The sequence below is a fragment of the Lutra lutra genome, chromosome 15 (genome assembly GCF_902655055.1).
Source record: "Lutra lutra chromosome 15, mLutLut1.2, whole genome shotgun sequence".
Taxonomy (NCBI): Eukaryota; Metazoa; Chordata; class Mammalia; order Carnivora; family Mustelidae; genus Lutra; species Lutra lutra.
This window is the reverse complement of record NC_062292.1, coordinates 30,040,556-30,058,203: the sequence shown is the minus strand read 5'-3', so window position 1 is coordinate 30,058,203 and position 17,648 is coordinate 30,040,556. Positions and strand designations below refer to the sequence as shown.

At 40.8% G+C, this 17,648-nt stretch overlaps 1 protein-coding gene across 1 annotated transcript in view; it reads left to right on the top strand.

The window, feature by feature from the left end:
- The window catches only part of DNAH14 (dynein axonemal heavy chain 14), a 326,637-nt gene that overhangs the window by 142,452 nt on the left and 166,537 nt on the right, over nucleotides 1-17,648 (top strand). Inside the window, exons 35-36 of the mRNA XM_047705359.1 lie at nucleotides 11,430-11,519; nucleotides 17,092-17,226. Coding sequence (XP_047561315.1) covers nucleotides 11,430-11,519; nucleotides 17,092-17,226 — 225 coding nt within the window. The remainder of the gene's footprint in view (nucleotides 1-11,429; nucleotides 11,520-17,091; nucleotides 17,227-17,648) is intronic.

Genomic DNA, 17,648 nt, shown 5'->3' with positions numbered 1-17,648 from the left:
CAAGTAGGCAGAGCAGCAGGCAGAGAGAGAGGGAAGCAGGCTCCCTGCTAAGCAGAGAGCCCAATGCAGGGCTTGATCCCAGGACCCTGAGATCATGACCTGAGCTGAAGGCAGAGGAGTAACCCACTGAGCCACCCAGGTGCCCCAAAGAATATTTTTTAACATTTCTTGGAGGGCTGGTTTAGTGTCATTAATTCCTTTAACTCTTGCTTGTCTGGGAAGCTCTTTCTCTCCTTCTGGTCTGAACGAGAGCCTTACTGGATATTCTTGGCTCCAAATTTTTTCCTTTCAGCACTTTGAATATATCATTCTACTCCCTTCTGGCCTACAAAGTTTCTGCTGAAAAATCCACTGATAGCTGTATGGGGTTTCCCTTGTATATAACTGCTTTTCTTCCTCTTGCTGCTTTTAAAATTCTTTATCACTACTTTTTGTCATATTATTTACTTTGTGTCTAGGTGTGGAGCCCTTTTGAATTGGTTTTGTTGGAGTTTCTCTATGTCTCTTGGATCTGGATTTCTCTTTCCTTTCCCAGATTCAGGAAGTTTTTAGCTATCCTTTCTTCAGACAAATCTTCTGCCCCCTTTTCTCACTCTTCTCCTTCTGGGATCCCTATCACATAACTGTTATGCTTGACAGTGTTGCTGAGTTCCCTGGGTCTATTCTCATTTTGTGTATCTTTTTTCCTTTATTATCTGCTCAGCTTGATTACTTTCCATGACTCTGTCCTCCAGGTGGCTGATCCATTCTACTTCCTCTTGTTTGCTATTTATTCCAGGTGGTCTATTTTTATTTCCATTAAGTGAGTCCAGTAGCTCTAATTGTTCTTTTTTATGTCTCCTATCTCTTGGTGGAAGGTCTCATGGAAGTTCTGCACTCCTTTCTCAATTCTGGTGAGGATATTTATGAGCATTACTTTAAATTCACTATCAGACCTATTACTCATTTCCATTTTGTTTAGGTCTCTTGCTCTAATTTTGTTCTGCTCTTTCATTTGGGACATATTCCTCTGTCTCCTCATTCTGTCTATTGCTGTGTCTGTTTCTCTGTGTTAGGAAAATCAGCTATGTCTCTTGCTGTTGTGCTGTCTCTTTAAGGGCAGGGACTCAGCTTCCTATCTGAACCCGCTGATCTTTAAAGTTCCAGGTGGTAAGCCACACTGAATGTAAGAGCTCACAAAGTTACGCCCCTCTGGTTTTCAAAGGCAGTGTTATGGGGATCCCTCTTCTCGGTATGGGTCCCTGTGCCTGGGCTGGCATCTGCTCCTCTTCCCCTTCCTGTGCCCTCAGATCCCTCCCTCCTGCAGATGGTGTCACAGGTCTGTCAGTGTCACAGATCTGTTTGGTTCCCAGCTGTGTCTCTGCCCATCCTATCCTCTTCAAGGTGGCTTCTTCTCAGTGTGTAGCTGTGGAGAGCATGTCCTACCAGTCTTTGGGGAATCTTCTGAGTCATTTACACAGACGTGAGTGTTACCTAGTTGTATCCATGGGATGAGGTGAGCTCAGGACCCTTCTACTCCACCATCTTCTCTGCAGGTCTCTCTGGAAGCTTTGAAAAATTTCATTTTGTCTTTGATATTCCAAATCTTACTTTAAATTCTCTAGCTATGTGTTTTCATATTCTGTTGGCTGTTTTAATATGGAGCCATTTATTTTTAGTTCTCTGTTGACAGGAAGGGGACTTATGCTCTGAGATTCTCTGTTCCATGTGATTCAATGAGTTGGATTTTTCTAAACCAACAAACTGTAGGTCCAAACTCTAAGCTAAATCAGCTTAACTGTTTTCATAGCACTTACCTGTGTTTTAGATATTGCAGATTTTTCTGTATTCTTATTGTAATGAAAACATATAGATATATAGATATGTCTATATATATGTATAGAGATATAGATATAAGATATATTGATATAGATATTTATATAGATATCTATATCTATATGTAGATATCTTTGTGGTTTTGTGCTATGTGGCTTCCAGGAGATATAAGATGGATGGTTGCATCTAAGCTATTGTCTACATTCTGCATATTTATACTTACATTTTGAGGATTTTCAGTCTGCTAGAAAAAGGGAAGGAAGATGTTAGTTGACAATTTTCACTTTCTCTCTCTTATATAAGCATCTTTTTGTTTCTCCCCAGCCTACATATTCCTTCCTCTCCTTTCTCCAGTTATGTGTTACCTTTAACATTTTCAAGTTGTAGCTAAAACAAATGGCATTGCCTTCATAATAGCATTTCTAGGTGCACGTTGATGGTTTGACTTTTTAACCTTTTATATTCATCTCTTCCTCAGTTTTACAAGTCAGTTTACAAGCATCAGTTTATTCTGCTTCTTTCCCCTTCACATAATTTTTACATTATAAATATGAAGGCTTTCAGCTGTTAAATAAACTATTAATAAAATGTTGCCAAATAATGATATATGGCTAGAGAAATGACACAAAGTTCACAATTTATAGGTTTAATATTAAATTTGGAATAATCCAGTCTTTCATTTAATAGTGAATTTTTGATGGTTTACACAGTGACCAGTCACAGATAGCATATCCACGTAGGAATACATGTTCGTAAATAAATACGCTGTAGGTGGGCTGTTTACATCCCTTGTTCATTTGAGGTACTAGAATCTGAATTGCGTGCAAGAGACAACTGGAACCTCTCCAGCCTATTCCCATTTCTGTCTCTAACAACATCTACAGTGTTGGGGCGGGGGTGTCATTAACTCAGAGCAACCATAGAATTAACAAAGAATCACCAAAACCATATCCTAATATGGTACATAAATGATGTACAGTTTGCCAGGCGGCTGACTCTATGGAACATCATTTACAACCATAAATACTTTATGGTAGGATTATGATTTTTGTTTCAAAACCTTCCTAAGTAAGGAATTGTGAAAGTCTTTAACCAGGAGAGATGGCATGTCCAAATATCTCTTCTTTAGATTATCCCACTTCTGCTGATCCTCAGACTCCCGTGCTATCCCTGGTCCACTCCTGCAGACTGTTGGCCTACGTCCAGGCAGGTGTCTAGGTTTGAATTGTCTGTGGCGGAGAATTCCTAGCCCCCGCATCTGAAACTGCTCCACATTCAGGCCTAATGTGGGTGTCTCATCAACTCCATTTAAAAGAGGTTGCTCTCATTGCACTACTGGGTATTTGCCTCAAAGATAGAAATGGAGCGATCTGAAGGGACATCTGCACCCCAGTGCTTATAGCAGCAATGTCCCCAACAGGCAAACTGTGGGAAGAGTCCAGATGTCTACCAGCAGATGAGTGGATAAAGAAGATGTAGTATATATATACAATGGGATACTACTCAGCCATCAAAAAAAAAAAAAAAAAAAGAAAGAAATCTTGCCCTTTGCAATGACATGGATGGAGCTAGAGGGGAGTATTATGCTACATGAAATAAGTCAATCAGAGAAAGATAATTATATGATTCACTCATAGGTGGAATTTAAGAAACAAAACAGAGGAGACTGAGGAAGGGAGGGGAAAATCCAACAAGATGAAATCAGAGAGGGAGACAAACCATGAGAGACTCTTAACTCTAGGAAACTAACTGCGGGTTGCTGGAGGGGTCGTGGGTGGGGGGATGGGATAGCAGGGTGATAGGCACTAAGGAGGGCACGTGAAGTAATGAGCGCTGGGTGTTCTTCACAACTGACTAATCACTGAACTCTACCTCTGAAACTAATAATACACTGATATTAATTAATTGAATGTAAATAAAATTTTAAAAATAAATGAAGTTGCTCTCAGCTGATTTCCTATCTCCAGTAGCTTGGCCATAGGAGCTATTTTTTCTCCATTTGTGGAGTCCTGCTGAGTGTTCTGTGTCTCCTTCAGCAGCAACTGTGTCCCATCATGGGAATGCAAGGAATGAGAAATGGAGTAGGAGAGGTCAGTGAGAAAAAGGATAAATCCCACTTTTTTCTGTAGGGACATTTGCTTATAGTATTGACACTGAACTAAACCCCACTTTATTTTTTTAACATTTTTTTTGTATTTGAGATAGAGCGAGCGAGCAAGCACTGAGCCAGGGGCAGAAGGAGAGGGAGAAGCAGGCTCCTCACTGAGCAGGGTGCCTGAAGTGGGACTCGATCCCAGGACCCTGAGATCATGACCTGAGCTGAAGGCAGACGCTTTACCGACTGAGCCACCCAGGCGTCCCTAAACCTCACATTAAGAATGAAACACGGATGCCCTTGTAACTCCTGCATTAAAATATTAAGTATCTTTCTAACCTTCCATGACTTACTGGATGTTTTCATGTCTAACCACGTCAAGTCCTCGATCTTGCAAATTGTACTTACTATCCTAGAATATTTTTTTAAGATTTTATTCATTTGAGGCAGAGATACAGAGAAAGCATGAGGAGAGGGAGAAACAGACTCCCTGCTGATCAGGGAGCCGGACACAGGGCTCAATCCCAGCCAAAGACAGATGCTTAACCATCTGAGCCACCCAGGCACTGCCCATCCTAGAATATTCTTTTTTTTTTTTTTATCTTTTTTAAATTTTATTTTTTATAAACATATATTTTTATCCCCAGGGGTACAGGTCTGCGAATTACCAGGTTTACACACTTCACAGCACTCATCATAGCACATACCCTCCCCAATATCCATAACCCCACCCTCCCTCTCCCAACCCCCCTCCCCCCATCAACCCACAGTTTGTTTTGTGAGATTAAGAGTCACTTATGGTTTGTCTCCCTCCCAATCCCATCTTGTTACATGTATTCTTCTCCTACCCCCTTAACCCCCCATGTTGCATCTCCTCTCCCTCATATCAGGGAGATCATATGATAGTTGTCTTTCTCCGATTGACTTATTTCGCTAAGCATGATACCCTCTAGTTCCATCCACGTCGTCGCAAATGGCAAGATTTCATTTCTTTTGATGGCTGCATAGTATTCCATTGTGTATATATACCACATCTTCTTTATCCATTCGTCTGTTGATGGACATCTAGGTTCTTTCCATAGTTTGGCTATTGTAGACATTGCTGCTATAAACATTCGGGTGCACGTGCCCCTTCGGATCACTACGTTTGTATCTTTAGTGCAATTGCTGGGTCATAGGGTAGTTCTATTTTCAACATTTTGAGGAACCTCCATGCTGTTTTCCAGAGTGGTTGCACCAGCTTGCATTCCCACCAACAGTGTAGGAGTGTTCCCCTTTCTCCGCATCCTCGCCAGCATCTGTCATTTCCTGACTTGTTAATTTTAGCCATTCTGACTGGTGTGAGGTGATATCTCATGGTGGTTTTGATTTGTATTTCCCTGATGCCGAGTGATATGGAGCAATTTTCATGTGTCTGTTGGCCATCTGGATGTCTTCTTTGCAGAAATGTCTGTTCATGTCCTCTGCCCATTTCTTGATTGGATTATTTGTTCTTTGGGTGTTGAGTTTGCTAAGTTCTTTATAGATTTTGGACACTAGCCCTTTATCTGATATGTCATTTGCAAATGTCTTCTCCCATTCTGTCAGTTGTCTTTTGGTTTTGTTAACTGTTTCCTTTGTTGTTCAGAAGCTTTTGATCTTGATAAAATCCCAATAGTTCATTTTTGCCCTTGCTTCCCTTGCCTTTGGCGATGTTCCTAGGAAGATATTGCTGCGGCTGAGGTCGAAGAGGTTGCTGCCTGTGTTCTCCTCAAGGATTATGATGGATTCCTTTCTCACATTGAGATCCTTCATCCATTTTGAGTCTATTTTCATGTGTGGTGTAAGGAAATGATCCAATTTCATTTTTCTGCATGTGGCTGTCCAATTTTCCCAACACCATTTATTGAAGAGGCTGTCTTTTTTCCAGTGGACATTCTTTCCTGCTTTGTCGAAGATGAGTTGACCATAGAGTTGAGGGTCTATTTCTGGGCTCTCTATTCTTTTCCACTGATCTATGTGTCTGTTTTTGTGCCAGTACCATGCTGTCTTGATGATGACAGCTTTGTAATAGAGCTTGAAGTCCGGAATTGTGATGCCACCAACTTTGGCTTTCTTTTTCAATATTCCTTTGGCTATTCGAGGTCTTTTCTGGTTCCATATAAATTTTAGGATTATTTGTTCCATTTCTTTGAAAAAAATGGATGGTACTTTGATAGGAATTGCATTAAATGTGTAGATTGCTTTAGGTAGCATAGACATCTTCACAATATTTATTCTTCCAATCCAGGAGCATGGAACATTTTTCCATTTCTTTGTGTCTTCCTCAATTTCTTTCATGAGTACTTTATAGTTTTCTGTGTATAGATTCTTAGTCTCTTTGGTTAGGTTTATTCCTAGGTATCTTATAGTTTTGGGTGCAATTGTAAATGGGATGGACTCCTTAATTTCTCTTTCTTCTGTCTTGTTGTTGGTGTAGAGAAATGCAACTGATTTCTGTGCATTGATTTTATATCCTGACACTTTACTGAATTCCTGTACAAGTTCTAGCAGTTTTGGAGTGGAGTCTTTTGGGTTTTCCACATATAGTATCATATCATCTGCGAAGAGTGATAGTTTGACTTCTTCTTTGCTGATTTGGATGCCTCTAATTTCCTTTTGTTGTCTGATTGCTGAGGCTAGGACTTCTAGTACTATGTTGAATAGCAGTGGTGATAACGGACATCCCTGCCGTGTTCCTGACCTTAGTGGAAAAGCTTTCAGTTTTTCTCCATTGAGAATATTTGCGGTGGGTTTTTCATAGATGGCTTTGATAATATTGATGTATGTGCCGTCTATCCCTATACTTTGAAGAGTTTTGATCAGGAAGGGATGTTGTACTTTGTCAAATGCTTTTTCAGCATCTATGGAGAGTATCATATGATTCTTGTTCTTTCTTTTAATAATGTGTTGTATCACATTGATTGATTTGCGGATGTCGAACCAACCTTGCAGCACTGGAATAAATCCCACTTGGTCGTGGTGAATAATCCTTTTAATGTACTGTTGAATCCTATTGGCTAGTATTTTGGCGAGAATTTTTGCATCTGTGTTCATCAAGAATATTGGTCTGTAGTTGTCTTTTTTGATGGGATCCTTGTCTGGTTTTGGGATCAAGGTGATGCTGGCCTCATAAAGTGAGTTTGGAAGTTTTCCTTCTATTTCTATTTTTTGGAACAGTTTCAGGAGAATAGGAATTAGTTCTTCTTTAAATGTTTGGTAGAATTCCCCCGGGAAGCCATCTGGCCCTGGGCTTTTGTTTGTTTGGAGATTTTTGATGACTGTTTCAATCTCCTTACTGGTTATGGGTCTGTTCAGGCTTTCCATTTCTTCCTGGTTCAGTTGTGGTAGTTTATATGTCTCTAGGAATGCATCCATTTCTTCCAGATTGTCAAATTTGTTGGCGTAGAGTTGCTCATAGTATGTTCTTATAATTGTCTGTATTTCTTTGGTGTTCGTTGTGATCTCTCCTCTTTCCTTCATGATTTTATTTATTTGGGTCCTTTCTCTTTTCTTTTTGATAAGTCTGGCCAGGGGTTTATCAATCTTATTAATTCTTTCAAAGAACCAGCTCCTAGTTTCGTTGATTTGTTCTATTGTTTTTTTGGTTTCTATTTCATTGATTTCTGCTCTGATCTTTATGATTTCTCTTCTCCTGCTGGGTTTAGGGTTTCTTTCTTGTTCTTTCTCCAGCTCCTTTAGGTATAGGGTTAGGTTGTGTACCTGAGACCTTTCTTGTTTCTTGAGAAAGGCTTGTACCGCTATATATTTTCCTCTCAGGACTGCCTTTGTTGTGTCCCACAGATTCTGAACCGTTGTGTTTTCATTATCATTTGTTTCCATAAATTTTTTCAATTCTTCTTTAATTTCCCGGTTGACCCATTCATTCTTTAGAAGGATGCTGTTTAGTCTCCATGTATTTGGGTTCTTTCCAAATTTCCTCTTGTTATTGAGTTCTAGCTTTAGAGCATTGTGGTCTGAAAATATGCAGGGAATGATCCCAATCTTTTGATACCGGTTGAGACTTGATTCAGGACCAAGAATGTGATCTATTCTGGAGAATGTTCCATGTGCACTAGAGAAGAATGTGTATTCTGTTGCTTTAGGATGAAATGTTCTGAATATATCTGTGATGTCCATCTGGTCCAGTGTGTCATTTAAGGCCTTGATTTCCTTGTTGATCTTTTGCTTGGATGATCTGTCCATTTCAGTGAGGGGAGTGTTAAAATCCCCTACTATTATTGTATTCTTGTCGATGTGTTTCTTTGATTTTGTTATTAATTGGTTTATATAGTTGGCTGCTCCCACGTTAGGGGCATAGATATTTAAAATTGTTAGATCTTCTTGTTGGACAGTTCCTTTGAGTATGATATAGTGTCCTTCCTCATCTCTTATTATAGTCTTTGGCTTAAAATCTAATTGATCTGATATAAGGATTGCCACTCCTGCTTTCTTCTGATGTCCATTAGCATGGTAAATTCTTTTCCACCCCCTCACTTTAAACCTGGAGGTGTCTTTGGGTTTAAGATGAGTTTCTTGTAGGCAACATATAGATGGGTTTTGTTTTTTTATCCATTCTGATACCCTGTGTCTTTTGATTGGGGCATTTAGCCCATTAACATTCAGGGTAAGTATTGAGAGATATGAATTTAGTGTCATTGTATTGCCTGTAAGGTGACTGTTATTGTATTTTGTCTCTGTTTCTTTCTGATCTACTACTTTGAGGGTCTCTCTTTGCTTAGAGGACCCCTTTCAATATTTTCTGTAGAGCTGGTTTGGTATTTGCAAATTCTTTCAGTTTTTGTTTGTCCTGGAAGCTTTTAATCTCTCCTTCTATTTTCAATGATAGCCTAGCTGGATATAGTATTCTTGGCTGCATGTTTTTCTCATTTAGTACTCTGAATATATCATGCCAGCTCTTTCTGGCCTGCCAGGTCTCTGTGGATAAGTCTGCTGCCAATCTAATATTTTTACCATTGTACGTTACAGACTTCTTTTCCCGGGCTGCTTTCAGGATTTTTTCTTTGTCACTAAGACTTGTAAATTTTACTGTTAGGTGACGGGGTGTGGACCTATTCTTATTGTATTTGAGGGGGGTTCTCTGAACCTCCTGGATTTTGATGCTTGTTCCCTTTGCCATAGTGGGGAAATTCTCTCCAATAATTCTCTCCAACATACCTTCTGCTCCCCTCTCTGTTTCCTCTTCTTCTGGAATCCCAATTATTCTAATGTTGTTTCGTCTTATGGTGTCACTTATCTCTCGAATTCTCCCCTCGTGGTCCAGTAGCTGTTTGTCCCTCTTTTGCTCAGCTTCTTTATTCTCTGTCATTTGGTCTTCTATATCGCTAATTCTTTCTTCTGCCTCATTTATCCTAGCGGTGAGAGCCTCCATTTTAATTGCACCTCATTAATAGCTTTTTTGATTTCAACTTGGTTAGACTTTAGTTCTTTTATTTCTCCAGAAAGGGCTTTTATATCTCCCGAGAGGGTTGCTTTAATATCTTCCATGCCTTTTTCAAGCCCGGCTAGAACCTTGAGAATCGTCATTCTGAACTCTATATCAGACATGTTACCAATGTCTGTATTGATTAGGTCCCTAGCCTTTGGTACTGCTTCTTGTTCTTTTTTTTTGTTGTGAATTTTTCCACCTTGTCATTTTGTCCAGATAAGAGTATATGAAGGAGCAAGTAAAATACTAAAAGGGTGGCAAAGACCCCAGGAAAATATGCTTTAGCCAAATCAAAAGAGATCCCAAATCGTGAGGGGGGAGAAGGGGATAAAAAGGGGTTCAGAAAGAAAAAAAGAGAAGAAGAAACTATTAAAATAAGAAAGCTGATGAAGAAAAAATATAAAAAGGAAATATATATATATATATATATATATATATATATATATGATAAACTATTTAAAAAACGTTAAAAAAGAAAACGGTAAAAATTTAAAAAATTTAGCAGAAGAAGAGAAAAAAAATTGAAAAAGAAAAAAAAATTAAATTAACTGCAAGGCTAAAGAATCATGGGGAGAAAGCCATGAGTTTCGTGCTTTGCTTTCTTCTCCTCTGGAATTCCGCCGCTCTCCTTGGTGTTGAAACTGCACTCCTGGGTAGGTGAACTTGGTCCTGGCTGGGTTTCTCGTTGATCTTCTGGGGGAGGGGCCTGTTGTAGTGATTCTCAAGCGTCTTTGCCCCAGGCAGAGTTGCACCGCCCTTACCCGGGGCCACGCTGAGTAATCCGCTGGGGTTTGCTCGGTTTGCTTTCGGGAGCTTTTGTTCCCTGAGCGCTTTCCGTAGAGTTCCGGAAGACGGGAACAAAGATGGCGGCCTCCCGGTGTCCGGCCCGGAGGAGCCGAGAGTCCGGGGCCCCACTCCTCAGTGCGCCCTCAGAGAACAGCGCCCAATGACTCCCATCACCCTGCCTCCGGCCGCGCTCCGAGCTGACCGAGCCTGCGACCGGTTCAAGGCAACCCCGAGTTTAGAGCTTACTCCTCGGCTCTGTCTCTGTAGCCGGCTTCCCTGTTCTAATACCTGTGAGCTCTGCGACACTCAGATACCCCCGATCCTTCTGTGACCCTGTGGGACCTGAGGCCGTGCTGACCCCGCGTGGGCTTCACCCCAGTTAAGCCTCTGGAGCGATGTCCCTCAGCGGAACAGACTTTTAAAAGTCCTGATTTTGTGCTCCGTTGCTCCGCCGCTCGCCGGGAGCCGGCCCCTCCCCCCGCGGTCGCTTTGAATTCACTTCTCCGCCAGTCCTACCTTTCAGATAGTGGTTGATTTTCTGTTTCTAGAATTGCTGTTCTTCTTCTCTTCGATCTCCCTTTGGATTTGTAGGTGTTTGCAATCTTTAGATAAGCTATTTAGCTGATCTCCCACTACCTGAAGTAGTCTCAGCCTGATACTTCTCTGCCATCTTGACTCCTCCCCTAGAATATTCTTAATATTGAAACATTAAAGTAATTGTTACAAACCTGAAAACCTACATTAATGGTGATTGGAATTACACAAAGATATAGACTCTTTTTAATTTTCTTTTAGCATATGATAATTAGACAATGATACTATGGTAACAGTTCTTAAATACATCTTAAAGAATGAATTCTTTTTAAAAAAAAAGATTTATTTATTTTAGAGGGGGTGGGAGGTGCAGAGAGAGAGGGAGAGAGAGAATCTGACTCTCCACTGAGGAGGTGGGACTCAATCCCAGGACCCCGAGATCATGACTTTGAGCTGAAATCAAGAGTTGAATCTTCAACGAACTGAGCCTTCCAGGTGCCCTAAGAATGAATTCTTGTATTGGGGGAGCATCTATACATTTGCTACCAGGGGTCTGTGAACATAACATTTTGTGTGTATTGTATTTTGCGGGTAAGTAGTAGTCTCAGTTTGGTGAAAGTAAGAACTACTATCATAGAGTGCCGTATTGGGTACCTCGTTAGGAGAGATTTTATAGGATTATGTATTAAGAGTTTAATTTGCAATGTACTTTAATGTATTTATTTTCTTTAGGAAGCAATATTTATTGCAACTCAACAGTTGGGCTTACAACAATGGCCAGCTCAGACAAAGAAAATCATACAATTTTATAATCAGCTTCAGGTAAGTGAGGAATGGCGTGTTAGCACCTTCTTTGCTCCTGAATGTTAATAGTTCTGATCAAGGAGAAAACCAGGGTAACAAGAAAGGGGCTTACTCTGTTATTGACCCAGATGTCGTTACTCTACCCTCAACTAACTTTGAATAGATTTATCTTCTTCACCTTTGTCCCTTTACCAAATGATTCTAAAAAACACTCCACATGTGGTGTAAATGTTCTGCCTCACACAGCTATGCCTTCTTTGAATTTTCTGTGCCCATGAATGAACCAGTTGGAAAAGACGGTGCATTTCCCCGATTATCAGTAAAATTGTACATTCTCATATTTATATTCATCACCATGTGAGTTTCCTACAAATTGCCAGATTATATAACATACTCATTTCTCAATTAGGTTTTTTGTCTTTTTCTTAACAAGTGTGTGTAGACTTTTCTTTATACATTTTTATATCCTGTTTCTTTGTTGTTTATGTGCATTGCAAATAAATTCTCTAAATCTTGGGTTTTCAGAAATGTTCCTAGTGTTCACTGGTGCAGGAGACATTGTTAATGCAGTCAAGTCTGCTGGTCCTTTTTGTGTGTGTGTGGTTTGTGTTTTCTGTGAATTTTTAGAAATCTTTTCTATCATATTTCATAAATATATTCTCTATGATTTTTTTCCTCAAATCTTTTGATATTTGCATTTCCCATTTTTAAGTTGTCTGGAATTTTCTTTAAGATAATTCACATCAAATGTGGATCTGATGGATAATCAGTTTTCCCAAGACTTTTCCTCACTGATCTGCTATTTCTCTCATGTACTGTGTTTCCAATCTAATAGGGTGGATTTCTTTGTTGATTTCTTCCATATTTTATTATTTTAGTCTTTATCTTATGATAACCACCAGTCTTAATTACCACAGCTTTATAATAGGTCTTCATATCTGGTGATGCCAATTGTAAGAGGAAAAAAAAAAAGCTATCCCTGACCCTCTTAGGGTTTCTGGCTGAGTCTGAAAATCAAATTGAGAAAGACAGATTAGCAGGAGAAAAGCATGCACATTTTACTGTGTTTGATTTTTTTTTTTTTTTTTACATGAGAACCTTCATAAGAGAATAGACATGCCCAAAGAAGTGACCAGAACAGGAAGCTTTATACCTTTTAGATAAAGAAACAATGAATTTGTGGGGAGTTGACAGGACAGAGGGGTTGGGCTGGGGGTGTAGCAGGTGATGAGGAAGTAATTAGGAAGATGGGGGCCACCTGAACCAGGTTTGTTCACAGAGCCTGTCAGCCCCACATTCCCTGAAAGGATGTCTCTGTCTTCTGGGTATGAGGAGGGCACCTTTCATGTGGGACTTGTAGGACCTGTTTCAGGAAAGAAAGGTGAGGTGGGGGAGGTCAGAGTGACCTTCCTGCTTCCAACTGCGCTGGAAGACTCCTCCAGATTAATCTATTTAACATGCCCAAGTCAGGGCGCCTATCTTGTTAGGAGCGCTGCCAGAATGTTCCCTCTCTGTTACTTTCCCCGATTCTTAGATAATCAATATGACTGCCAGTAAAATAAATAAATAAATAAATAATTTAAATTTAAAAACCTTATTTGGATTTTTATTGGGATAGAATTGAATGAATAACCAGTGGTGAGAATTTTCATTTAATGATATCACAATTTCCCCTTCATGAGCATATTGGGTTGATTTAACAAGTTAGCCTGCAACGGCTGCAGGACGGCAGAAAGCTCTAGACGTCTGGGTCAGAAAGGACGGTTTATCACTCAGCAACAGCAGTAGCCATGTCCCCAAGATTTAATTCTCAGAGGATGACACAGGGTCGGGTGATACCTGCACACGTGGTAAGTGTTCCACAGAAGAACCCCACACTTAGGAACATGTCAGTCTTCTAAGGGGATGACCGGCAGACATTCCTAGCCTTTGCTCAGGAAGGAGACACTAACATTATCTTTGTTATTCTCGACAGCCGAGTTAAGCCTTCTCCATCCTGGTAAGAGGACTGTCTTCCAAAAACTGTTTGCTATACAAGCATCCTTGAAAAGACAGTCCTAAACAAAGCTTTTGATGCCTCTGTTCAGAGGCATGTGGAACTGTCAGTGACTGTAAAGAACTGTCTCCCCAAAATTCCACCCCTCGTTATACACTGTCTTGGCTTCTGGTGAATCATCCCAGGGCCACTCCATTGACTACTCTAGTTAACCTGACGGCCAGGGGCTGGGACCGAATATATTCAGCTTATTTCATACAGCATTTAGCTGGAGCCTCTCACAGTAGTCTGGAGTCAGCCTAAAATATTAATCTCAACCATGTCCATCCCAGGTTCTGGCCCCAAACAGCTGAACACACCAGAAGCCGTCAGACTCTACCTTAGAAAGCCAGGCAGATTTCTCCTGAAGCTGGTATACTGGTTATTCCTCTGGGTCTAAAGGATTAATCCAGGTAGAGATAGTTTCTCAGCTGTGTAGATGGTGTCTTGGCCCAGAAGGAGGAAGGGACTAGGGCCATTCTATTATCCATAACAACCCTGCTCAGTAAGTTGAGACTGATCTGACTGCCTCCCAGGGACAAGTGATGTTTCCTTAAATACTGGATTTTAACACTAACCACCTCTGAGGTGCAAGTTGCATTTTTGGGGGGGAAGGAGACAAGGTAGTGTCTGACTTCTATTTAAGAAATACAATCCTAAGGGTATACATGGTACCCTGAGAAAGAATTTCTTGATAGTTGTTGGGTTCCCCAAACAGGACTACAGCAGTTCAAGGAATACAGTTCTCAGTTCAGAGTTCAGTTCTAATAATGAGATCTAGTTCTTTTTCTTTTTTTTTTTTTTTTTTGGAGTGACCACCTGAGGACAAGCAGTCTAGTCTGACCTGTTTGCCATACCATGAGCCAGATGACATTTGTCTGCTCCAGGAAATGAGTGAGCCGTGGAGATAGGAGTGGGGAAGATATGCAAGACATCTTGAGCAAGGGTCAATTGTTTTGCCGGGGAGGCCACTCCTGCTGCTTCTGACAGATTTCTCTTAGGGGAATAACAATTTTAGGGGAATAACAATTAAATTTTAGGGGAATAACAATTAAATCGTGATCAGTCCTATTTGATAGGGGTTGGCAGTCCCAGCAGTAAGTAAAATGAAATGCACCTAGGGTTGTTGGGGATACCACATCAGGGCATTTTCTTTTGCCGGGAAGGAAAGAAAGAGAATGGGCTAAGACCATGTCAATCCAAGAGAATCCAGGCAGTTGAGCCAGAATTAAATTTGAACCCTCTGGACCCCATTTTGGAATGTGTATAATCAGAGTGGCCTGTGGTTTTCATCAAGGAACAGAAAGAAGCCCCAATGCTCAGGAATGGTCAGGATGAATCCCAAATTCTCAAAAGAGATCTCTATTATCCCCCATCTCTTTTATGCTGGTAATTACCCAGGAAGCAGATGAAAGGAAATGGTCTCCTAGGGATGCCCCCATTCAATGACCAACCCTCCCTGGTAAGGTGTGTGGATGAAGAGAAGGGAAGGGGCGTGGAGTCAGGAATGTCTGAGGTCAGTCTTTGAGAAGGCTGTTCCACCACTGACAGCCCCAGAAGAGGGGGGCGCAGGGCTGGTGCAGGATCTGCCGGCAGTATGTGGGCTCATTCGTGCCGCGGGCAGCGGGACTTTTCCTACCATGAGACAGGAACCTGGAGCGCGACAGTAGTCCCTGCATCCCAAACACATGGCCCCTTACTTTGTGAGTCGGTGACGGAGAACGCGTCGCCATATGCAGGGTGACGTGTCAGGACTACAGTCCCAGCAGTCTGGGAAGTCTGGCGTGACCAGCTTGATTCCGGGTCCTCATCATGGGCCCACGAGTAACTCCCACAGTTCGGTTGGCAGCCCCGACTTGTTTGCACGGTTCCCAGCCCCAGAGAGCGTTATCTTGAATCCTGCAGTCTGTGGCTCCCCAAGGGGCAGACCAAAGAGGTAGGCCACTGCCAAAGCCAGAGTCCGAGCTCTCACCCGGAGCAGAGCTGACCAGTATGGGGCAGGGGCCGGCCAGCCTCAGGCAGGCTGAGCCACTAGGGGGCGCCACCACGGTGTGAGTGGGATCTTTGCAAGTTGAGGACTTCACTGAACCAGCAGCTTTGCTGGGCGGGGGCGGTGGCGAGAAGTAAGATTGCTCCCAGGGGACAGTGGCCCCTCTTTCAGGTGAGGCCATGATGCGGCTGTGGCCACTTAACTGTGTTCTTAAAGTTATCCTTTCCATTTGTCAGGCAAGCCTTTTGTACCCCTTCCCACCTTGCCAGTTACAGAATGAGATTATCAGACAGAGAATCACCAGACCCACATGAGGGTAGAGAGATTGAAATGAAAGTGAAAAATATTTTAGCTTTTCCATATTTGAATTTTAATGTATTTATTTGGTACAATATTAAAGATAATCATTTCTTTAGGCTTTTGCAGTAGTCTAAAAGAGATGGTGAGGGACTTAGCATCTAACTCTTTCCCCCTTGTCCCAGTCCATTTGGGCTGACATAACAAAATACCATCAGTAGGGTGGTTTAAACAACAGATGTTCATTTCTCACAGTTCTGGAGGCTGAGAAGTTTAAGATCAAAGTGCTAGCAGATTTTGGTTTCTGGTAAGAGCTCTCTTCCTCGCTTGCAGATGGTCACCTTCTCACTGTGTCTTCGCATAGTAGAGAGATGTTGGATTCTGTTCCCTCTCCCTCTTCCTGTAAGAACAGGAAGGTCACCCTCAGGACCTCATCTAAACCTAATCACCTCTCAGAGGCCTCACTTCTAATATTATTGTGTTGGGTGTCAGCCTCAACATTTGAGTTTTAGGGAGACTGCAAACATTCACTCTATAACACCAGTAGTGATTGGGTTGGGCAGAAGAAGATGGGATCAAGAAAATTTTGTAAGAGATGAGGAACTTTGGACATGGGTACCTAGTGGTTTTATTAACAAATCAGGAAATTAGAGAAGCAACAAGTGTGAGAAGGAGGTATAGATTAGATTATGTTGACTTTGAAGATCATGTGAGACATCTAGAAGCAAGTATCTAGTAGACCACTGAGATTGCACTCAGGCACATAGAGCCAAAGACTGGAGAAAATAAACACATCAGGGAGTCATTAGAACTCAGGTCATGGTTAAAGATATTCAGGTTGATGAGATTGGTAGGGCCAGTGAAGGGAGAAGAGAGAAAAAGAGAAGGATGAACTAGGGAAGACTAACATGGAAATGACATTGAAAACTCAAAAGACGGAAAAGAATAGAGAAGAGTAAGCTGAGATAAACCATATTACAGAAGCCAATCTTAGAGAAAAGTATAGAAATAAAGGAGAATTGGAAAAAGATAAACTGTCAGATATCAAGAATTGAAAGTTATCCCTTGAATTTTAAAATTGGGAGATTTCTGTTTATTTTGACATTAACCTAGTCAATGAAAATGGAACCCAGGTTATACTAGACTGAACAGTAATTTGAAGGAAGGGTTTGTGGATACAGAGATGTATTTCTAAATAAGAACCTTCAGATTTCAGCTGAACCATCAGTAAACCAAAATTAAACCATAAATCTGCAATTTTGTTTTAGACTTGCATTGGTGTGATGTTAGTAGGCCCAACATGTGGAGGAAAGACAACAGTCAGAAGAATTTTAGAAAGAGCATTAACACTATTACCAGTTGAATACATCCTACCAGGAAGAAAAAGGGAATCTATTTCACAGGTAAATACGAAGTAATGTGTTTCTCTGTTTCTTCAGATCTTTATGCTTCAGTAACATTTTATGTCCTATTTATATAAGTATGTTCTTGTTAAATTTATTGCGAGGAATTTTGAGGTTAGGAATCATTATACTAAATGGGATTATTTTATTTGAATCTCAAACTAGTAATTACTAGTATAAAATAAATCTACTGAATTATATATTTATTTTGTATTTCATCACCCTCATGGACTGGTAATTTCAATTGTAATTGTTTTTGTAGGTGATCAATTGAATTATCTTCAACGAATATAATTTTGTCTCTTATAGTATTTGTATAATTTATATTCTTATTGCATTGATTAACCTTCTAAAACAGTGTTAACTGTAATAATCTCTTGTTCCTTACTTTATCTGAAATATAGTTAATATTTCTCCATTTA